This window comes from Notolepis coatsorum, assembly GCF_963971535.1.
Source record: "Notolepis coatsorum genome assembly, chromosome: 20".
NCBI classification, from domain to species: domain Eukaryota; kingdom Metazoa; phylum Chordata; class Actinopteri; order Aulopiformes; family Paralepididae; genus Notolepis; species Notolepis coatsorum.
Window position 1 is genome coordinate 20,002,316 of NC_140184.1, and position 24,310 is coordinate 20,026,625.

General features: G+C 39.4%; 5 protein-coding genes across 5 annotated transcripts; all 5 read left to right on the plus strand.

Moving 5' to 3' along the window:
• Positions 1-502: 502 nt before the first annotated feature.
• Positions 503-1,303, plus strand: LOC311247438 (hatching enzyme 1.2-like; the record flags this gene model as incomplete). Its single annotated transcript, XM_084337869.1, has 1 exon — positions 503-1,303. The coding sequence occupies one exon, from the start codon at positions 503-505 to the stop codon at positions 1,301-1,303; it is 801 nt and encodes a 266-aa protein (XP_084193995.1).
• A 4,636-nt stretch (positions 1,304-5,939) lies between these two features.
• On the plus strand, positions 5,940-6,740 carry LOC311246992 (hatching enzyme 1.2-like; the record flags this gene model as incomplete). The annotated part of the gene is made up of 1 exon (XM_084337267.1): positions 5,940-6,740. The coding sequence occupies one exon, from the start codon at positions 5,940-5,942 to the stop codon at positions 6,738-6,740; it is 801 nt and encodes a 266-aa protein (XP_084193393.1).
• A 4,648-nt stretch (positions 6,741-11,388) lies between these two features.
• On the plus strand, positions 11,389-12,189 carry LOC311246969 (hatching enzyme 1.2-like; the record flags this gene model as incomplete). The annotated part of the gene is made up of 1 exon (XM_084337239.1): positions 11,389-12,189. One exon carries the CDS (start codon positions 11,389-11,391, stop codon positions 12,187-12,189), a length of 801 nt encoding a protein of 266 aa, XP_084193365.1.
• A 4,628-nt stretch (positions 12,190-16,817) lies between these two features.
• LOC311247336 (hatching enzyme 1.2-like) lies at positions 16,818-17,618 on the plus strand (the record flags this gene model as incomplete). Its single annotated transcript, XM_084337701.1, has 1 exon — positions 16,818-17,618. The coding sequence occupies one exon, from the start codon at positions 16,818-16,820 to the stop codon at positions 17,616-17,618; it is 801 nt and encodes a 266-aa protein (XP_084193827.1).
• A 4,627-nt stretch (positions 17,619-22,245) lies between these two features.
• Positions 22,246-23,046, plus strand: LOC311246968 (hatching enzyme 1.2-like; the record flags this gene model as incomplete). The annotated part of the gene is made up of 1 exon (XM_084337238.1): positions 22,246-23,046. One exon carries the CDS (start codon positions 22,246-22,248, stop codon positions 23,044-23,046), a length of 801 nt encoding a protein of 266 aa, XP_084193364.1.
• Between the last annotated feature and the right edge of the window lie 1,264 nt (positions 23,047-24,310).

Here is a 24,310-nt window from a genome sequence, read left to right on the forward strand (position 1 = left end):
AGATGAATCACTGAATGAATGAATCGTGAATAATAAATATCTTATGGAGGAAATAATATTGGATTTCAATATGAAATCTCAAAGGAATAAGGATGTACCTGTATACTACTAGACGTAAAGTGAGCTTACCAAGGACAATGTGAAGCCTTCATTTTGAGAAACGGTAAAACAACAAAAGTGGTTAAACAGTGATCTTTGGTAACTGCATCACACCCAGTAATGCAACTCTAGTCATCCCTTTAATGACCAAGAATAGCCAAGTATATTGAAACAGTAGGTTTGTCCATGGAGTCCCCCCCTTCAGAAGTTTACTTAGGCCTAGCAGTCTGGACCCAAGCCCTTAATCCACCAACAGACACACCTGTAGAGGAGAGTATAAAGGCTCTGGACTGAACAGTCAGACATCAAGCTTCAAGGAGTCTCTCAAAATCATCTCCAGGACCAAGCAGACATCCAGAGAACCGCCGCTACCAGAACCAAGGGGTCACCAGAGAGCCTGAAGATGATTCCTCTCAGCCTCCTCCTGCTCCTGCTGGTTGGTCTCTCCCGGGCCTACCCCCTCATGGAGGAAGGAAGTGGAGCAGAGTTCCAGGTGGATGACCATGAGGCTGCTGACCTCGACCTCAGCACCAGGATTCTGTCATCCAACAATGGCTCCGGGGAGATACTGGTGGAGGGAGACCTGGTGGCACCCAGAACCAGAAACGCCATGTACTGTTGGTACAACAATTGCCTGTGGAGGAGGGCCTCCAACGGCTCTGTGATGATTCCATACACAATGAGCAGTGACTTCTCTTACTGGCACAAGATGAAGATCCACCATGCCATGAAGACCTTCCATGACAACACCTGCATCCGCTTTGTGCCCCGTCATGACCAGAATGACTACATCAGCATTGAGAACAGAGATGGATGCTTCTCCTCTCTGGGCAGGACGGGAGGCAGACAGGTGCTCTCTCTGAACAAAGGGGGCTGTCTCTACCATGGTATCATCCAGCACGAGATCAACCATGCTCTGGGCTTCCAGCACGAGCAGACCAGATCCGATCGTGACCAGTATGTCCGAATCAACTGGAGCAACATTGACCCTAGTATGGCCTACAACTTCCACAGGCAGTACACCAATAACCTGGACACCCCCTATGACTACTCCTCCATCATGCACTATGGCAGAACAGCCTTCTCCATCAAGCACGGACAGGACAGCATCACCCCCATTCCTGACTCCAATGTGCAGATTGGACAGAGACAGGATCTGTCCGACATTGACATTCTGAGGATCAACCGACTCTACGGCTGCTGAGAAGATGACTCGATTACTAAAGACGATACATTTGACAGAAAGAAAAAGAAAAGCTCACATATATAGTTACCGCAGTAGTTTATTTATATGCGTACTACTACAGCATGTCCTGGGTCATTCTTAATATTGTGCTTGGGTATAATAATGCAATCATGTGCAGAAAGCATTCTATTAAAAGTTAAGAGAATGGCAATAATTGTTGTTTTGCTCTTCCTTCCTACACACTCCTTTACTGTACAAATAAATATACAGCAGCTACACATTTATAAACATGTACATACATATTATACACACAAACCCACATCAATTCATTATATGACCAAATAATTTATATCTTATTTACAGTACCACATTATAGCCTACCCAGAAACCATAAAGAAAACTGTTCACAGGTATTCAAGTCAGTGGTGGAAACTATAATAATGGCTTCAGTGGTGTTAAAACCTGTTAAGCTGTAAGGTCCCCTTATAAGGGGACCCTGCTTTTCTTTATCATAAATCGATCAATAGAGACCGTATTAGATCCCCATGTGGGGTATCATTGGAAAGCCACACTCATTGGCTACAACCCTGTCCATATCTTTTTGAGATCGCCAAATGATTGACGGAGCTAGAGCCCCGGGAGTGGGTGGTAATGTGTACTTTGGCACACGCCTCACATATCGGCATGTAACTCGAGAACCGCTGAACGGATTTTATCACCTGAGAGGGCAATCGACAGGAAACAAATAGGGCTATAATTATATCTTTATATTATATTAAAATAAATGCATAGCCGAGCCGCTAGAGGTCGGCAAATTGGCTTGTTGCGAATGGTCGTCAAGAGGGCCCACATGTGGGCCCTTGCATGTGGGCCCTTGCATGTTAAGACGTTAATGTTGTGTTTTTTTTCAAATGTATCCAAGAGTAAAGACCTTAACCCTATCAAAACAGCAGTCAAAGTGTATCTTTAAATTTGTACCGATGTTTTATAAGATTTACCGAAAATAAGAATTTATCAAAATAATTCGAATTATATCTCTTTTATCGTAGAACCGTGAGGAAATGACTAAATCCAGATTTAACACTGCCATTGGAAAGAGGAGCCTTTTCCCTATCCATAGATGTATGATTTGGCCATAATAAGGTCAAGGTCAAGTTCAAGGTCAAATATGAATTTATAATTAAAATTGGTTATAATTCATTACTGTATCTACAAATCCTTCTGTTTAATCATCTTCCCTTTATTCATTTGCTTAGATCTTTTGTACACTTGATCTCAAGAAGGTGCTGAATGAGCTCAGTGAGCAAAATCTCTAGCACAGCAATTGTAACATGGTGTTATTCACCGGCACAGATGCAAAATAAAATCATAATTTATATTCTCCTTTTTCTCATTACAATTTACTCAAGCCTAGTAACAGACACAATATTTCTGACACTGGGAATACATAAATTTACCTTGTAGAAGCGGAGCAATCTTCCATTTACTTAGGCATGTACCTTTAGGCAACATTTCAGAAAATAGGGCTACAGCTTAACAGGAGACTTGACTTCAAATTAATGCAAATTAATACATTCAACATTGCACGTCTGGCTCACCAATTTTAGATCAAACTGTCAAACTTTTAAATGTGATTGCATATTTACTGCAAAGTAACTTATTTTGGGTGTGATGATTGTTTGCTTGTATGTGTGACTTATCTGGCTTGTGTAGACGAAACCATTTACACTTGACAAACATGTGGCCCAAATGTGTATCAAACCACTTGCCACCTGTGTCCAACAAATGTTTCCAAATTAAACAATTCTGGTTGGTATTGGTAAAGGACATGTGTATGTTGTTCACAATAAAACATGGTTACCCTGAATAAATGCATCTCTGTGTAAAGAGGTAAAAACAACAAGGTGATTTTTTTGACATGATTTTCTCCTACTCCCTCAGGCCTCGCTTCGCTGTACTATTACCAAGAGTGCTAGCTTTGAAGTGAAGCGCTAACAAAATATAACAATGGTTGTAAATGTAATTCTAGCTCCAAAGCTACAAGCTTCCGAATCCTCTTCTGTTATGAGATTTGCTGAACTAGTGAACCAAATATAGACTGAGAATTAGGCCATTATATACATGTAATGTAGTCTTGGAGGCGTGTTTTTTTTGCCAATCTTACTACTTAATTACCGTGTACACGATTGGCTGGCTGTAAGGTAGACAAATGTTCACTAACCAATACCGGTACGGATATTACCCACAGTGCAAACTTTGAAGCTGCAAACTAACTCATATAACTAGAGTTATATTCGTAACCATCGATTTTGGTGATGCCCTCTAGTGCCACCATCAGACCAATCTGAAAAGTTATTGCCAGATTGCCATAACATTTGCTATGAACATCCATGTCTGCTAGACTGGTTCCCAAAATTGGGGTCGCGACCCAAAGGTGGGCCGCGAGCAGCCACGGGAGGGCCGCGAGATGATTTCCAAAAAAAAAAAAAAAAAATTTTTTTTTTGTCAGGCCACTGAACTTAGAAGCAGGCCAGGACAGTGTTTCTAGTTGTATTCTAAAATTCTATTCTATTGTATTCTAAAATGTGACTCTATGGTTTTATATTAACTTAATAAATAAACAAAAACGAAAAATCTACTTATTTCAACGAAATTTCAAACTAAATAACAGATTATGCACATAAAACGCTGAAAACAACCGAAGCATAGTATAGTATTTTAATGAGGCTATTATTATTATCATTATTATTTTGCAACAAGTTAGCCCTCTCATAAATAGCACATATAAATGAATAACTAACTTGAACTAACTTAATAGGATGGAAGTGATATTTGGCTTAAAAAATCTGTCACATAAAAAAAAGAAAAAAAAAAAAGCCTGATGATGTGCATTGGGCCGCGGCTCTCTGACGCCTTATTTTCTGGGTCCCGGCCTGAAAAGTTTGGGAACCACTGAGGAGGTTAGGCCGGTGTCCTTTGACTACCAGTCATTTCTGGTTGCGTTTTTTGGCTAACATGAAGAATAGTCTAACAGCCAGCCTTGCTATAACCAAAGGAGGAAGACAGCTTTATAGCCTAAAACATCAAATAGCCTAACTAGCTAAACAATCTCTTTCATACAGTACTGTTCTATAGAGGCAACAATAACTGCACAATTTATGAGACAGAGAAAAATAAGTTAAAGATCTAGGCCAATCTCCTTCCCACCAACTGTGTTGTTGGACCAGAAGTAGACAGTACAGTATATTATTTGCCTATTATATTATTCTATCTACTTTTTGGACCAACACTACATTGGACAGGAGATAAACTGTCCCACCAAAGATATTGTTAGTATTTAAGTATATATCTAATATATACTGTGGTAGGCCTATAACATTCCTTAACAGTTGTTTTATAAATCAGTTAAATTTCAGCTGTTTTAATATTTTTCAAATTTTATGGTAAGCACTAACACATTGTGTTATTCCGATTGAATTAATCAAATTCATTAGAATTGGTGTCCTAATGTTTCTTATCCTAACTTAACAAATCAATTTATTTCTAGGTTTTTATTTATTATGGAAATTGTATGCCAGCAATGTGAAGGGTCAGAATGACTGCTATGGCCATTCTAATAGTTTTGTAATTCCGGTCATTCTAGTGTTAAAAGGCTTGGATTTGCTTTCCTTTGGAGCAGATACAAAGATTAAGATATATTTTCATCACACTTGCAAAAGAATGACTGAAACTGAGCAAACAATTATTAACTAGTATTCACATCTATACTCCTCAATTAATAAATCATTCTTCCATTATAGTCAAGTTTTTTTGTATAGCCCATTATCACATGGTCGTTTCAAACCATTATAATATGCTCCTTATTCATTCCTTACACTTTAAGTGGTCCTCAACTCTCTCAGGCTGTAACTGTCAGTGCAATCAATCTAGTGCTGTCTGTAAACTGATTGTGAGATGTTGACACTACACGATGTTTATTAATTTCAGGTTTGTTAATTCATTCTCTTTATTGAGTTACTGATGTTATCTCAAAGGTGATCAGCATCTGACATTTAAGCTTGTGCGTTTATGCTTCTGTTTGAATATTGGTCTCTTATTGTTCAACCTTATTGGTGGACAGAACATCGTTGATTGGTTTATGGCACCTTATTAAGATGAATCACTGAATGAATGAATCGTGAATAATAAATATCTTATGGAGGAAATAATATTGGATTTCAATATGAAATCTCAAAGGAATAAGGATGTACCTGTATACTACTAGACGTAAAGTGAGCTTACCAAGGACAATGTGAAGCCTTCATTTTGAGAAACGGTAAAACAACAAAAGTGGTTAAACAGTGATCTTTGGTAACTGCATCACACCCAGTAATGCAACTCTAGTCATCCCTTTAATGACCAAGAATAGCCAAGTATATTGAAACAGTAGGTTTGTCCATGGAGTCCCCCCCTTCAGAAGTTTACTTAGGCCTAGCAGTCTGGACCCAAGCCCTTAATCCACCAACAGACACACCTGTAGAGGAGAGTATAAAGGCTCTGGACTGAACAGTCAGACATCAAGCTTCAAGGAGTCTCTCAAAATCATCTCCAGGACCAAGCAGACATCCAGAGAACCGCCGCTACCAGAACCAAGGGGTCACCAGAGAGCCTGAAGATGATTCCTCTCAGCCTCCTCCTGCTCCTGCTGGTTGGTCTCTCCCGGGCCTACCCCCTCATGGAGGAAGGAAGTGGAGCAGAGTTCCAGGTGGATGACCATGAGGCTGCTGACCTCGACCTCAGCACCAGGATTCTGTCATCCAACAATGGCTCCGGGGAGATACTGGTGGAGGGAGACCTGGTGGCACCCAGAACCAGAAACGCCATGTACTGTTGGTACAACAATTGCCTGTGGAGGAGGGCCTCCAACGGCTCTGTGATGATTCCATACACAATGAGCAGTGACTTCTCTTACTGGCACAAGATGAAGATCCACCATGCCATGAAGACCTTCCATGACAACACCTGCATCCGCTTTGTGCCCCGTCATGACCAGAATGACTACATCAGCATTGAGAACAGAGATGGATGCTTCTCCTCTCTGGGCAGGACGGGAGGCAGACAGGTGCTCTCTCTGAACAAAGGGGGCTGTCTCTACCATGGTATCATCCAGCACGAGATCAACCATGCTCTGGGCTTCCAGCACGAGCAGACCAGATCCGATCGTGACCAGTATGTCCGAATCAACTGGAGCAACATTGACCCTAGTATGGCCTACAACTTCCACAGGCAGTACACCAATAACCTGGACACCCCCTATGACTACTCCTCCATCATGCACTATGGCAGAACAGCCTTCTCCATCAAGCACGGACAGGACAGCATCACCCCCATTCCTGACTCCAATGTGCAGATTGGACAGAGACAGGATCTGTCCGACATTGACATTCTGAGGATCAACCGACTCTACGGCTGCTGAGAAGATGACTCGATTACTAAAGACGATACATTTGACAGAAAGAAAAAGAAAAGCTCACATATATAGTTACCGCAGTAGTTTATTTATATGCGTACTACTACAGCATGTCCTGGGTCATTCTTAATATTGTGCTTGGGTATAATAATGCAATCATGTGCAGAAAGCATTCTATTAAAAGTTAAGAGAATGGCAATAATTGTTGTTTTGCTCTTCCTTCCTACACACTCCTTTACTGTACAAATAAATATACAGCAGCTACACATTTATAAACATGTACATACATATTATACACACAAACCCACATCAATTCATTATATGACCAAATAATTTATATCTTACTGTATTTACAGTACCACATTATAGCCTACCCAGAAACCATAAAGAAAACTGTTCACAGGTATTCAAGTCAGTGGTGGAAACTATAATAATGGCTTCAGTGGTGTTAAAACCTGTTAAGCTGTAAGGTCCCCTTATAAGGGGACCCTGCTTTTCTTTATCATAAATCGATCAATAGAGACCGTATTAGATCCCCATGTGGGGTATCATTGGAAAGCCACACTCATTGGCTACAACCCTGTCCATATCTTTTTGAGATCGCCAAATGATTGACGGAGCTAGAGCCCCGGGAGTCGTGGGTGGTAATGTGTACTTTGGCACACGCCTCACATATCGGCATGTAACTCGAGAACCGCTGAACGGATTTTATCACCTGAAAGGGCAATCGACAGGAAACAAATAGGGCTATAATTATATCTTTATATTATATTAAAATAAATGCATAGCCGAGCCGCTAGAGGTCGGCAAATTGGCTTGTTGCGAATGGTCGTCAAGAGGGCCCACATGTGGGCCCTTGCATGTGGGCCCTTGCATGTTAAGACGTTAATGTTGTGTTTTTTTTCAAATGTATCCAAGAGTAAAGACCTTAACCCTATCAAAACAGCAGTCAAAGTGTATCTTTAAATTTGTACCGATGTTTTATAAGATTTACCGAAAATAAGAATTTATCAAAAGAATTCGAATTATATCTCTTTTATCGTAGAACCGTGAGGAAATGACTAAATCCAGATTTAACACTGCCATTGGAAAGAGGAGCCTTTTCCCTATCCATAGATGTATGATTTGGCCATAATAAGGTCAAGGTCAAGTTCAAGGTCAAATATGAATTTATAATTAAAATTGGTTATAATTCATTACTGTATCTACAAATCCTTCTGTTTAATCATCTTCCCTTTATTCATTTGCTTAGATCTTTTGTACACTTGATCTCAAGAAGGTGCTGAATGAGCTCAGTGAGCAAAATCTCTAGCACAGCAATTGTAACATGGTGTTATTCACCGGCACAGATGCAAAATAAAATCATAATTTATATTCTCCTTTTTCTCATTACAATTTACTCAAGCCTAGTAACAGACACAATATTTCTGACACTGGGAATACATAAATTTACCTTGTAGAAGCGGAGCAATCTTCCATTTACTTAGGCATGTACCTTTAGGCAACATTTCAGAAAATAGGGCTACAGCTTAACAGGAGACTTGACTTCAAATTAATGCAAATTAATACATTCAACATTGCACGTCTGGCTCACCAATTTTAGATCAAACTGTCAAACTTTTAAATGTGATTGCATATTTACTGCAAAGTAACTTATTTTGGGTGTGATGATTGTTTGCTTGTATGTGTGACTTATCTGGCTTGTGTAGACGAAACCATTTACACTTGACAAACATGTGGCCCAAATGTGTATCAAACCACTTGCCACCTGTGTCCAACAAATGTTTCCAAATTAAACAATTCTGGTTGGTATTGGTAAAGGACATGTGTATGTTGTTCACAATAAAACATGGTTACCCTGAATAAATGCATCTCTGTGTAAAGAGGTAAAAACAACAAGGTGATTTTTTTGACATGATTTTCTCCTACTCCCTCAGGCCTCGCTTCGCTGTACTATTACCAAGAGTGCTAGCTTTGAAGTGAAGCGCTAACAAAATATAACAATGGTTGTAAATGTAATTCTAGCTCCAAAGCTACAAGCTTCCGAATCCTCTTCTGTTATGAGATTTGCTGAACTAGTGAACCAAATATAGACTGAGAATTAGGCCATTATATACATGTAATGTAGTCTTGGAGGTGTGTTTTTTTTTTGCCAATCTTACTACTTAATTACCGTGTACACGATTGGCTGGCTGTAAGGTAGACAAATGTTCACTAACCAATACCGGTACGGATATTACCCACAGTGCAAACTTTGAAGCTGCAAACTAACTCATATAACTAGAGTTATATTCGTAACCATCGATTTTGGTGATGCCCTCTAGTGCCACCATCAGACCAATCTGAAAAGTTATTGCCAGATTGCCATAACATTTGCTATGAACATCCATGTCTGCTAGACTGGTTCCCAAAATTGGGGTCGCGACCCAAAGGTGGGCCGCGAGCAGCCACGGGAGGGCCGCGAGATGATTTCCAAAAAAAATATATATATATATATTTTTTTTTTGTCAGGCCACTGAACTTAGAAGCAGGCCAGGACAGTGTTTCTAGTTGTATTCTAAAATTATATTCTATTGTATTCTAAAATGTGACTCTATGGTTTTATATTAACTTAATAAATAAACAAAAACGAAAAATCTACTTATTTCAACGAAATTTCAAACTAAATAACAGATTATGCACATAAAACGCTGAAAACAACCGAAGCATAGTATAGTATTTTAATGAGGCTATTATTATTATCATTATTATTTTGCAACAAGTTAGCCCTCTCATAAATAGCACATATAAATGAATAACTAACTTGAACTAACTTAATAGGATGGAAGTGATATTTGGCTTAAAAAATCGGTCACATAAAAAAAAGAAAAAAAAAAGCCTGATGATGTGCATTGGGCCGCGGCTCTCTGACGCCTTATTTTCTGGGTCCCGGCCTGAAAAGTTTGGGAACCACTGAGGAGGTTAGGCCGGTGTCCTTTGACTACCAGTCATTTCTGGTTGCGTTTTTTGGCTAACATGAAGAATAGTCTAACAGCCAGCCTTGCTATAACCAAAGGAGGAAGACAGCTTTATAGCCTAAAACATCAAATAGCCTAACTAGCTAAACAATCTCTTTCATACAGTACTGTTCTATAGAGGCAACAATAACTGCACAATTTATGAGACAGAGAAAAATAAGTTAAAGATCTAGGCCAATCTCCTTCCCACCAACTGTGTTGTTGGACCAGAAGTAGACAGTACAGTATATTATTTGCCTATTATATTATTCTATCTACTTTTTGGACCAACACTACATTGGACAGGAGATAAACTGTCCCACCAAAGATATTGTTAGTATTTAAGTATATATCTAATATATACTGTGGTAGGCCTATAACATTCCTTAACAGTTGTTTTATAAATCAGTTAAATTTCAGCTGTTTTAATATTTTTCAAATTTTATGGTAAGCACTAACACATTGTGTTATTCCGATTGAATTAATCAAATTCATTAGAATTGGTGTCCTAATGTTTCTTATCCTAACTTAACAAATCAATTTATTTCTAGGTTTTTATTTATTATGGAAATTGTATGCCAGCAATGTGAAGGGTCAGAATGACTGCTATGGCCATTCTAATAGTTTTGTAATTCCGGTCATTCTAGTGTTAAAAGGCTTGGATTTGCTTTCCTTTGGAGCAGATACAAAGATTAAGATATATTTTCATCACACTTGCAAAAGAATGACTGAAACTGAGCAAACAATTATTAACTAGTATTCACATCTATACTCCTCAATTAATAAATCATTCTTCCATTATAGTCAAGTTTTTTTGTATAGCCCATTATCACATGGTCGTTTCAAACCATTATAATATGCTCCTTATTCATTCCTTACACTTTAAGTGGTCCTCAACTCTCTCAGGCTGTAACTGTCAGTGCAATCAATCTAGTGCTGTCTGTAAACTGATTGTGAGATGTTGACACTACACAATGTTTATTAATTTCAGGTTTGTTAATTCATTCTCTTTATTGAGTTACTGATGTTATCTCAAAGGTGATCAGCATCTGACATTTAAGCTTGTGCGTTTATGCTTCTGTTTGAATATTGGTCTCTTATTGTTCAACCTTATTGGTGGACAGAACATCGTTGATTGGTTTATGGCACCTTATTAAGATGAATCACTGAATGAATGAATCGTGAATAATAAATATCTTATGGAGGAAATAATATTGGATTTCAATATGAAATCTCAAAGGAATAAGGATGTACCTGTATACTACTAGACGTAAAGTGAGCTTACCAAGGACAATGTGAAGCCTTCATTTTGAGAAACGGTAAAACAACAAAAGTGGTTAAACAGTGATCTTTGGTAACTGCATCACACCCAGTAATGCAACTCTAGTCATCCCTTTAATGACCAAGAATAGCCAAGTATATTGAAACAGTAGGTTTGTCCATGGAGTCCCCCCCTTCAGAAGTTTACTTAGGCCTAGCAGTCTGGACCCAAGCCCTTAATCCACCAACAGACACACCTGTAGAGGAGAGTATAAAGGCTCTGGACTGAACAGTCAGACATCAAGCTTCAAGGAGTCTCTCAAAATCATCTCCAGGACCAAGCAGACATCCAGAGAACCGCCGCTACCAGAACCAAGGGGTCACCAGAGAGCCTGAAGATGATTCCTCTCAGCCTCCTCCTGCTCCTGCTGGTTGGTCTCTCCCGGGCCTACCCCCTCATGGAGGAAGGAAGTGGAGCAGAGTTCCAGGTGGATGACCATGAGGCTGCTGACCTCGACCTCAGCACCAGGATTCTGTCATCCAACAATGGCTCCGGGGAGATACTGGTGGAGGGAGACCTGGTGGCACCCAGAACCAGAAACGCCATGTACTGTTGGTACAACAATTGCCTGTGGAGGAGGGCCTCCAACGGCTCTGTGATGATTCCATACACAATGAGCAGTGACTTCTCTTACTGGCACAAGATGAAGATCCACCATGCCATGAAGACCTTCCATGACAACACCTGCATCCGCTTTGTGCCCCGTCATGACCAGAATGACTACATCAGCATTGAGAACAGAGATGGATGCTTCTCCTCTCTGGGCAGGACGGGAGGCAGACAGGTGCTCTCTCTGAACAAAGGGGGCTGTCTCTACCATGGTATCATCCAGCACGAGATCAACCATGCTCTGGGCTTCCAGCACGAGCAGACCAGATCCGATCGTGACCAGTATGTCCGAATCAACTGGAGCAACATTGACCCTAGTATGGCCTACAACTTCCACAGGCAGTACACCAATAACCTGGACACCCCCTATGACTACTCCTCCATCATGCACTATGGCAGAACAGCCTTCTCCATCAAGCACGGACAGGACAGCATCACCCCCATTCCTGACTCCAATGTGCAGATTGGACAGAGACAGGATCTGTCCGACATTGACATTCTGAGGATCAACCGACTCTACGGCTGCTGAGAAGATGACTCGATTACTAAAGACGATACATTTGACAGAAAGAAAAAGAAAAGCTCACATATATAGTTACCGCAGTAGTTTATTTATATGCGTACTACTACAGCATGTCCTGGGTCATTCTTAATATTGTGCTTGGGTATAATAATGCAATCATGTGCAGAAAGCATTATATTAAAAGTTAAGAGAATGGCAATAATTGTTGTTTTGCTCTTCCTTCCTACACACTCCTTTACTGTACAAATAAATATACAGCAGCTACACATTTATAAACATGTACATACATATTATACACACAAACCCACATCAATTCATTATATGACCAAATAATTTATATCTTATTTACAGTACCACATTATAGCCTACCCAGAAACCATAAAGAAAACTGTTCACAGGTATTCAAGTCAGTGGTGGAAACTATAATAATGGCTTCAGTGGTGTTAAAACCTGTTAAGCTGTAAGGTCCCCTTATAAGGGGACCCTGCTTTTCTTTATCATAAATCGATCAATAGAGACCGTATTAGATCCCCATGTGGGGTATCATTGGAAAGCCACACTCATTGGCTACAACCCTGTCCATATCTTTTTGAGAACGCCAAATGATTGACGGAGCTAGAGCCCCGGGAGTCGTGGGTGGTAATGTGTACTTTGGCACACGCCTCACATATCGGCATGTAACTCGAGAACCGCTGAACGGATTTTATCACCTGAAAGGGCAATCGACAGGAAACAAATAGGGCTATAATTATATCTTTATATTATATTAAAATAAATGCATAGCCGAGCCGCTAGAGGTCGGCAAATTGGCTTGTTGCGAATGGTCGTCAAGAGGGCCCACATGTGGGCCCTTGCATGTGGGCCCTTGCATGTTAAGACGTTAATGTTGTGTTTTTTTTCAAATGTATCCAAGAGTAAAGACCTTAACCCTATCAAAACAGCAGTCAAAGTGTATCTTTAAATTTGTACCGATGTTTTATAAGATTTACCGAAAATAAGAATTTATCAAAAGAATTCGAATTATATCTCTTTTATCGTAGAACCGTGAGGAAATGACTAAATCCAGATTTAACACTGCCATTGGGAAGAGGAGCCTTTTCCCTATCCATAGATGTATGATTTGGCCATAATAAGGTCAAGGTCAAGTTCAAGGTCAAATATGAATTTATAATTAAAATTGGTTATAATTCATTACTGTATCTACAAATCCTTCTGTTTAATCATCTTCCCTTTATTCATTTGCTTAGATCTTTTGTACACTTGATCTCAAGAAGGTGCTGAATGAGCTCAGTGAGCAAAATCTCTAGCACAGCAATTGTAACATGGTGTTATTCACCGGCACAGATGCAAAATAAAATCATAATTTATATTCTCCTTTTTCTCATTACAATTTACTCAAGCCTAGTAACAGACACAATATTTCTGACACTGGGAATACATAAATTTACCTTGTAGAAGCGGAGCAATCTTCCATTTACTTAGGCGTGTACCTTTAGGCAACATTTCAGAAAATAGGGCTACAGCTTAACAGGAGACTTGACTTCAAATTAATGCAAATTAATACATTCAACGTTGCACGTCTGGCTCACCAATTTTAGATCAAACTGTCAAACTTTTAAATGTGATTGCATATTTACTGCAAAGTAACTTATTTTGGGTGTGATGATTGTTTGCTTGTATGTGTGACTTATCTGGCTTGTGTAGACAAAACCATTTACACTTGACAAACATGTGGCCCAAATGTGTATCAAACCACTTGCCACCTGTGTCCAACAAATGTTTCCAAATTAAACAATTCTGGTTGGTATTGGTAAAGGACATGTGTATGTTGTTCACAATAAAACATGGTTACCCTGAATAAATGCATCTCTGTGTAAAGAGGTAAAAACAACAAGGTGATTTTTTTGACATGATTTTCTCCTACTCCCTCAGGCCTCGCTTCGCTGTACTATTACCAAGAGTGCTAGCTTTGAAGTGAAGCGCTAACAAAATATAACAATGGTTGTAAATGTAATTCTAGCTCCAAAGCTACAAGCTTCCGAATCCTCTTCTGTTATGAGATTTGCTGAACTAGTGAACCAAATATAGACTGAGAATTAGGCCATTATATACATGTAATGTAGTCTTGGAGGCGTGTTTTTTTGCCAATCTTACTACTTAATTACCGTGTACACGATTGGCTGGCTGTAAGGTAGACAAATGTTCACTAACCAATACCGGTACGGATATTACCCACAGTGCAAACTTTGAAGCTGCAAACTAACTCATATAACTAGAGTTATATTCGTAACCATCGATTTTGGTGATGCCCTCTAGTGCCACCATCAGACCAATCTGAAAAGTTATTGCCAGATTGCCATAACATTTGCTATGAACATCCATGTCTGCTAGACTGGTTCCCAAAGTTGGGGTCGCGACCCAAAGGTGGGCCGCGAGCAGCCACGGGAGGGCCGCGAGATGATTTCCAAAGAAAAAATATATATATATATATTTTTTTTTTGTCAGGCCACTGAACTTAGAAGCAGGCCAGGACAGTGTTTCTAGTTGTATTCTAAAATTCTATTCTATTGTATTCTAAAATGTGACTCTATGGTTTTATATTAACTTAATAAATAAACAAAAATGAAAAATCTACTTATTTCAACGAAATTTCAAACTAAATAACAGATTATGCACATAAAACGCTGAAAACAACCGAAGCATAGTATAGTATTTTAATGAGGCTATTATTATTATCATTATTATTTTGCAACAAGTTAGCCCTCTCATAAATAGCACATATAAATGAATAACTAACTTGAACTAACTTAATAGGATGGAAGTGATATTTGGCTTAAAAAATCGGTCACATAAAAAAAAAAAAAAAAAAAAAGCCTGATGATGTGCATTGGGCCGCGGCTCTCTGACGCCTTATTTTCTGGGTCCCGGCCTGAAAAGTTTGGGAACCCCTGAGGAGGTTAGGCCGGTGTCCTTTGACTACCAGTCATTTCTGGTTGCGTTTTTTGGCTAACATGAAGAATAGTCTAACAGCCAGCCTTGCTATAACCAAAGGAGGAAGACAGCTTTATAGCCTAAAACATCAAATAGCCTAACTAGCTAAACAATCTCTTTCATACAGTACTGTTCTATAGAGGCAACAATAACTGCACAATTTATGAGACAGAGAAAAATAAGTTAAAGATCTAGGCCAATCTCCTTCCCACCAACTGTGTTGTTGGACCAGAAGTAGACAGTACAGTATATTATTTGCCTATTATATTATTCTATCTACTTTTTGGACCAACACTACATTGGACAGGAGATAAACTGTCCCACCAAAGATATTGTTAGTATTTAATACTGTGGTAGGCCTATAACATTCCTTAACAGTTGTTTTATAAATCAGTTAAATTTCAGCTGTTTTAATATTTTTCTAATTTTATGGTAAGCACTAACACATTGTGTTATTCCGATTGAATTAATCAAATTCATTCGAATTGGTGTCCTAATGTTTCTTATCCTAACTTAACAAATCAATTTATTTCTAGGTTTTTATTTATTATGGAAATTGTATGCCAGCAATGTGAAGGGTCAGAATGACTGCTATGGCCATTCTAATAGTTTTGTAATTCCGGTCATTCTAGTGTTAGGAGGCTTGGATTTGCTTTCCTTTGGAGCAGATACAAAGATTAAGATATATTTTCATCACACTTGCAAAAGAATGACTGAAACTGAGCAAACAATTATTAACTAGTATTCACATCTATACTCCTCAATTAATAAATCATTCTTCCATTATAGTCAAGTTTTTTTGTATAGCCCATTATCACATGGTCGTTTCAAACCATTATAATATGCTCCTTATTCATTCCTTACACTTTAAGTGGTCCTCAACTCTCTCAGGCTGTAACTGTCAGTGCAATCAATCTAGTGCTGTCTGTAAACTGATTGTGAGATGTTGACACTACACGATGTTTATTAATTTCAGGTTTGTTAATTCATTCTCTTTATTGAGTTACTGATGTTATCTCAAAGGTGATCAGCATCTGACATTTAAGCTTGTGCGTTTATGCTTCTGTTTGAATATTGGTCTCTTATTGTTCAACCTTATTGGTGGACAGAACATCGTTGATTGGTTTATGGCACCTTATTAAGATGAATCACTGAATGAATGAATCGTGAATAATAAATATCTTATGGAGGAAATAATATTGGATTTCAATATGAAATCTCAAAGGAATAAGGATGTACCTGTATACTACTAGACGTAAAGTGAGCTTACCAAGGACAATGTGAAGCCTTCATTTTGAGAAACGGTAAAACAACAAAAGTGGTTAAACAGTGATCTTTGGTAACTGCATCACACCCAGTAATGCAACTCTAGTCATCCCTTTAATGACCAAGAATAGCCAAGTATATTGAAACAGTAGGTTTGTCCATGGAGTCCCCCCCTTCAGAAGTTTACTTAGGCCTAGCAGTCTGGACCCAAGCCCTTAATCCACCAACAGACACACCTGTAGAGGAGAGTATAAAGGCTCTGGACTGAACAGTCAGACATCAAGCTTCAAGGAGTCTCTCAAAATCATCTCCAGGACCAAGCAGACATCCAGAGAACCGCCGCTACCAGAACCAAGGGGTCACCAGAGAGCCTGAAGATGATTCCTCTCAGCCTCCTCCTGCTCCTGCTGGTTGGTCTCTCCCGGGCCTACCCCCTCATGGAGGAAGGAAGTGGAGCAGAGTTCCAGGTGGATGACCATGAGGCTGCTGACCTCGACCTCAGCACAAGGATTCTGTCATCCAACAATGGCTCCGGGGAGATACTGGTGGAGGGAGACCTGGTGGCACCCAGAACCAGAAACGCCATGTACTGTTGGTACAACAATTGCCTGTGGAGGAGGGCCTCCAACGGCTCTGTGATGATTCCATACACAATGAGCAGTGACTTCTCTTACTGGCACAAGATGAAGATCCACCATGCCATGAAGACCTTCCATGACAACACCTGCATCCGCTTTGTGCCCCGTCATGACCAGAATGACTACATCAGCATTGAGAACAGAGATGGATGCTTCTCCTCTCTGGGCAGGACGGGAGGCAGACAGGTGCTCTCTCTGAACAAAGGGGGCTGTCTCTACCATGGTATCATCCAGCACGAGATCAACCATGCTCTGGGCTTCCAGCACGAGCAGACCAGATCCGATCGTGACCAGTATGTCCGAATCAACTGGAGCAACATTGACCCTAGTATGGCCTACAACTTCCACAGGCAGTACACCAATAACCTGGACACCCCCTATGACTACTCCTCCATCATGCACTATGGCAGAACAGCCTTCTCCATCAAGCACGGACAGGACAGCATCACCCCCATTCCTGACTCCAATGTGCAGATTGGACAGAGACAGGATCTGTCCGACATTGACATTCTGAGGATCAACCGACTCTACGGCTGCTGAGAAGATGACTCGATTACTAAAGACGATACATTTGACAGAAAGAAAAAGAAAAGCTCACATATATAGTTACCGCAGTAGTTTATTTATATGCGTACTACTACAGCATGTCCTGGGTCATTCTTAATATTGTGCTTGGGTATAATAATGCAATCATGTGCAGAAAGCATTCTATTAAAAGTTAAGAGAATGGCAATAATTGTTGTTTTGCTCTTCCTTCCTACACACTCCTTTACTGTACAAATAAATATACAGCAGCTACACATTTATAAACATGTACATACATATTATACACACAAACCCACATCAATTCATTATATGACCAAATAATTTATATCTTATTTACAGTACCACATTATAGCCTACCCAGAAACCATAAAGAAAACTGTTCACAGGTATTCAAGTCAGTGGTGGAAACTATAATAATGGCTTCAGTGGTGTTAAAACCTGTTAAGCTGTAAGGTCCCCTTATAAGGGGACCCTGCTTTTCTTTATCATAAATCGATCAATAGAGACCGTATTAGATCCCCATGTGGGGTATCATTGGAAAGCCACACTCATTGGCTACAACCCTGTCCATATCTTTTTGAGATCGCCAAATGATTGACGGAGCTAGAGCCCCGGGAGTCGTGGGTGGTAATGTGTACTTTGGCACATGCCTCACATATCGGCATGTAACTCGAGAACCGCTGAACGGATTTGATCACCTGAAAGGGCAATCGACAGGAAACAAATAGGGCTATAATTATATCTGTATATTATATTAAAATAAATGCATAGCCGAGCCGCTAGAGGTCGGCAAATTGGCTTGTTGCGAATGGTCGTCAAGAGGGCCCACATGTGGGCCCTTGCATGTGGGCCCTTGCATGTTAAGACGTTAATGTTGTGTTTTTTTTTTAAATGTATCCAAGAGTAAAGACCTTAACCCTATCAAAACAGCAGTCAAAGTGTATCTTTAAATTTGTACCGATGTTTTATAAGATTTACCGAAAATAAGAATTTATCAAAAGAATTCGAATTATATCTCTTTTATCGTAGAACCGTGAGGAAATGACTAAATCCAGATTTAACACTGCCATTGGAAAGAGGAGCCTTTTCCCTATCCATAGATGTATGATTTGGCCATAATAAGGTCAAGGTCAAGTTCAAGGTCAAATATGAATTTATAATTAAAATTGGTTATAATTCATTACTGTATCTACAAATCCTTCTGTTTAATCATCTTCCCTTTATTCATTTGCTTAGATCTTTTGTACACTTGATCTCAAGAAGGTGCTGAATGAGCTCAGTGAGCAAAATCTCTAGCACAGCAATTGTAACATGGTGTTATTCACCGGCACAGATGCAAAATAAAATCATAATTTATATTCTCCTTTTTCTCATTACAATTTACTCAAGCCTAGTAACAGACACAATATTTCTGACACTGGGAATACATAAATTTACCTTGTAGAAGCGGAGCAATCTTCCATTTACTTAGGCATGTACCTTTAGGCAACATTTCAGAAAATAGGGCTACAGCTTAACAGGAGACTTGACTTCAAATTAATGCAAATTAATACATTCAACATTGTACGTCTGGCTCACCAATTTTAGATCAAACTGTCAAACTTTTAAATGTGATTGCATATTTACTGCAAAGTAACTTATTTTGGGTGTGATGATTGTTTGCTTGTATGTGTGACTTATCTGGCTTGTGTAGACGAAACCATTTACACTTGACAAACATGTGGCCCAAATGTGTATCAAACCACTTGCCACCTGTGTCCAACAAATGTTTCCAAATTAAACAATTCTGGTTGGTATTGGTAAAGGACATGTGTATGTTGTTCACAATAAAACATGGTTACCCTGAATAAATGCATCTCTGTGTAAAGAGGTAAAAACAACAAGGTGATTTTTTTGACATGATTTTCTCCTACTCCCTCAGGCCTCGCTTCGCTGTACTATTACCAAGAGTGCTAGCTTTGAAGTGAAGCGCTAACAAAATATAACAATGGTTGTAAATGTAATTCTAGCTCCAAAGCTACAAGCTTCCGAATCCTCTTCTGTTATGAGATTTGCTGAACTAGTGAACCAAATATAGACTGAGAATTAGGCCATTATATACATGTAATGTAGTCTTGGAGGCGTGTTTTCTTGCCAATCTTACTACTTAATTACCGTGTACACGATTGGCTGGCTGTAAGGTAGACAAATGTTCACTAACCAATACCGGTACGGATATTACCCACAGTGCAAACTTTGAAGCTGCAAACTAACTCATATAACTAGAGTTATATTCGTAACCATCGATTTTGGTGATGCCCTCTAGTGCCACCATCAGACCAATCTGAAAAGTTATTGCCAGATTGCCATAACATTTGCTATGAACATCCATGTCTGCTAGACTGGTTCCCAAAGTTGGGGTCGCGACCCAAAGGTGGGCCGCGAGCAGCCACGGGAGGGCCGCGAGATGATTTCCAAAGAAAAAATATATATATATATTTTTTTTTTGTCAGGCCACTGAACTTAGAAGCAGGCCAGGACAGTGTTTCTAGTTGTATTGTAAAATTCTATTCTATTGTATTCTAAAATGTGACTCTATGGTTTTATATTAACTTAATAAATAAACAAAAATGAAAAATCTACTTATTTCAACGAAATTTCAAACTAAATAACAGATTATGCACATAAAACGCTGAAAACAACCGAAGCATAGTATAGTATTTTAATGAGGCTATTATTATTATCATTATTATTTTGCAACAAGTTAGCCCTCTCATAAATAGCACATATAAATGAATAACTAACTTGAACTAACTTAATAGGATGGAAGTGATATTTGGCTTAAAAAATCGGTCACATAAAAAAAAAAAAAAAAAAAAAGCCTGATGATGTGCATTGGGCCGCGGCTCTCTGACGCCTTATTTTCTGGGTCCCGGCCTGAAAAGTTTGGGAACCCCTGAGGAGGTTAGGCCGGTGTCCTTTGACTACCAGTCATTTCTGGTTGCGTTTTTTGGCTAACATGAAGAATAGTCTAACAGCCAGCCTTGCTATAACCAAAGGAGGAAGACAGCTTTATAGCCTAAAACATCAAATAGCCTAACTAGCTAAACAATCTCTTTCATACAGTACTGTTCTATAGAGGCAACAATAACTGCACAATTTATGAGACAGAGAAAAATAAGTTAAAGATCTAGGCCAATCTCCTTCCCACCAACTGTGTTGTTGGACCAGAAGTAGACAGTACAGTATATTATTTGCCTATTATATTATTCTATCTACTTTTTGGACCAACACTACATTGGACAGGAGATAAACTGTCCCACCAAAGATATTGTTAGTATTTAATACTGTGGTAGGCCTATAACATTCCTTAACAGTTGTTTTATAAATCAGTTAAATTTCAGCTGTTTTAATATTTTTCTAATTTTATGGTAAGCACTAACACATTGTGTTATTCCGATTGAATTAATCAAATTCATTCGAATTGGTGTCCTAATGTTTCTTATCCTAACTTAACAAATCAATTTATTTCTAGGTTTTTATTTATTATGGAAATTGTATGCCAGCAATGTGAAGGGTCAGAATGACTGCTATGGCCATTCTAATAGTTTTGTAATTCCGGTCATTCTAGTGTTAGGAGGCTTGGATTTGCTTTCCTTTGGAGCAGATACAAAGATTAAGATATATTTTCATCACACTTGCAAAAGAATGACTGAAACTGAGCAAACAATTATTAACTAGTATTCACATCTATACTCCTCAATTAATAAATCATTCTTCCATTATAGTCAAGTTTTTTTGTATAGCCCATTATCACATGGTCGTTTCAAACCATTATAATATGCTCCTTATTCATTCCTTACACTTTAAGTGGCCCTCAACTCTCTCAGGCTGTAACTGTCAGTGCAATCAATCTAGTGCTGTCTGTAAACTGATTGTGAGATGTTGACACTACACGATGTTTATTAATTTCAGGTTTGTTAATTCATTCTCTTTATTGAGTTACTGATGTTATCTCAAAGGTGATCAGCATCTGACATTTAAGCTTGTGCGTTTATGCTTCTGTTTGAATATTGGTCTCTTATTGTTCAACCTTATTGGTGGACAGAACATCGTTGATTGGTTTATGGCACCTTATTAAGATGAATCACTGAATGAATGAATCGTGAATAATAAATATCTTATGGAGGAAATAATATTGGATTTCAATATGAAATCTCAAAGGAATAAGGATGTACCTGTATACTACTAGACGTAAAGTGAGCTTACCAAGGACAATGTGAAGCCTTCATTTTGAGAAACGGTAAAACAACAAAAGTGGTTAAACAGTGATCTTTGGTAACTGCATCACACCCAGTAATGCAACTCTAGTCATCCCTTTAATGACCAAGAATAGCCAAGTATATTGAAACAGTAGGTTTGTCCATGGAGTCCCCCCCTTCAGAAGTTTACTTAGGCCTAGCAGTCTGGACCCAAGCCCTTAATCCACCAACAGACACACCTGTAGAGGAGAGTATAAAGGCTCTGGACTGAACAGTCAGACATCAAGCTTCAAGGAGTCTCTCAAAATCATCTCCAGGACCAAGCAGACATCCAGAGAACCGCCGCTACCAGAACCAAGGGGTCACCAGAGAGCCTGAAGATGATTCCTCTCAGCCTCCTCCTGCTCCTGCTGGTTGGTCTCTCCCGGGCCTACCCCCTCATGGAGGAAGGAAGTGGAGCAGAGTTCCAGGTGGATGACCATGAGGCTGCTGACCTCGACCTCAGCACAAGGATTCTGTCATCCAACAATGGCTCCGGGGAGATACTGGTGGAGGGAGACCTGGTGGCACCCAGAACCAGAAACGCCATGTACTGTTGGTACAACAATTGCCTGTGGAGGAGGGCCTCCAACGGCTCTGTGATGATTCCATACACAATGAGCAGTGACTTCTCTTACTGGCACAAGATGAAGATCCACCATGCCATGAAGACCTTCCATGACAACACCTGCATCCGCTTTGTGCCCCGTCATGACCAGAATGACTACATCAGCATTGAGAACAGAGATGGATGCTTCTCCTCTCTGGGCAGGACGGGAGGCAGACAGGTGCTCTCTCTGAACAAAGGGGGCTGTCTCTACCATGGTATCATCCAGCACGAGATCAACCATGCTCTGGGCTTCCAGCACGAGCAGACCAGATCCGATCGTGACCAGTATGTCCGAATCAACTGGAGCAACATTGACCCTAGTATGGCCTACAACTTCCACAGGCAGTACACCAATAACCTGGACACCCCCTATGACTACTCCTCCATCATGCACTATGGCAGAACAGCCTTCTCCATCAAGCACGGACAGGACAGCATCACCCCCATTCCTGACTCCAATGTGCAGATTGGACAGAGACAGGATCTGTCCGACATTGACATTCTGAGGATCAACCGACTCTACGGCTGCTGAGAAGATGACTCGATTACTAAAGACGATACATTTGACAGAAAGAAAAAGAAAAGCTCACATATATAGTTACCGCAGTAGTTTATTTATATGCGTACTACTACAGCATGTCCTGGGTCATTCTTAATATTGTGCTTGGGTATAATAATGCAATCATGTGCAGAAAGCATTCTATTAAAAGTTAAGAGAATGGCAATAATTGTTGTTTTGCTCTTCCTTCCTACACACTCCTTTACTGTACAAATAAATATACAGCAGCTACACATTTATAAACATGTACATACATATTATACACACAAACCCACATCAATTCATTATATGACCAAATAATTTATATCTTATTTACAGTACCACATTATAGCCTACCCAGAAACCATAAAGAAAACTGTTCACAGGTATTCAAGTCAGTGGTGGAAACTATAATAATGGCTTCAGTGGTGTTAAAACCTGTTAAGCTGTAAGGTCCCCTTATAAGGGGACCCTGCTTTTCTTTATCATAAATCGATCAATAGAGACCGTATTAGATCCCCATGTGGGGTATCATTGGAAAGCCACACTCATTGGCTACAACCCTGTCCATATCTTTTTGAGATCGCCAAATGATTGACGGAGCTAGAGCCCCGGGAGTCGTGGGTGGTAATGTGTACTTTGGCACACGCCTCACATATCGGCATGTAACTCGAGAACCGCTGAACGGATTTGATCACCTGAAAGGGCAATCGACAGGAAACAAATAGGGCTATAATTATATCTGTATATTATATTAAAATAAATGCATAGCCGAGCCGCTAGAGGTCGGCAAATTGGCTTGTTGCGAATGGTCGTCAAGAGGGCCCACATGTGGGCCCTTGCATGTGGGCCCTTGCATGTTAAGACGTTAATGTTGTGTTTTTTTTTTAAATGTATCCAAGAGTAAAGACCTTAACCCTATCAAAACAGCAGTCAAAGTGTATCTTTAAATTTGTACCGATGTTTTATAAGATTTACCGAAAATAAGAATTTATCAAAAGAATTCGAATTATATCTCTTTTATCGTAGAACCGTGAGGAAATGACTAAATCCAGATTTAACACTGCCATTGGAAAGAGGAGCCTTTTCCCTATCCATAGATGTATGATTTGGCCATAATAAGGTCAAGGTCAAGTTCAAGGTCAAATATGAATTTATAATTAAAATTGGTTATAATTCATTACTGTATCTACAAATCCTTCTGTTTAATCATCTTCCCTTTATTCATTTGCTTAGATCTTTTGTACACTTGATCTCA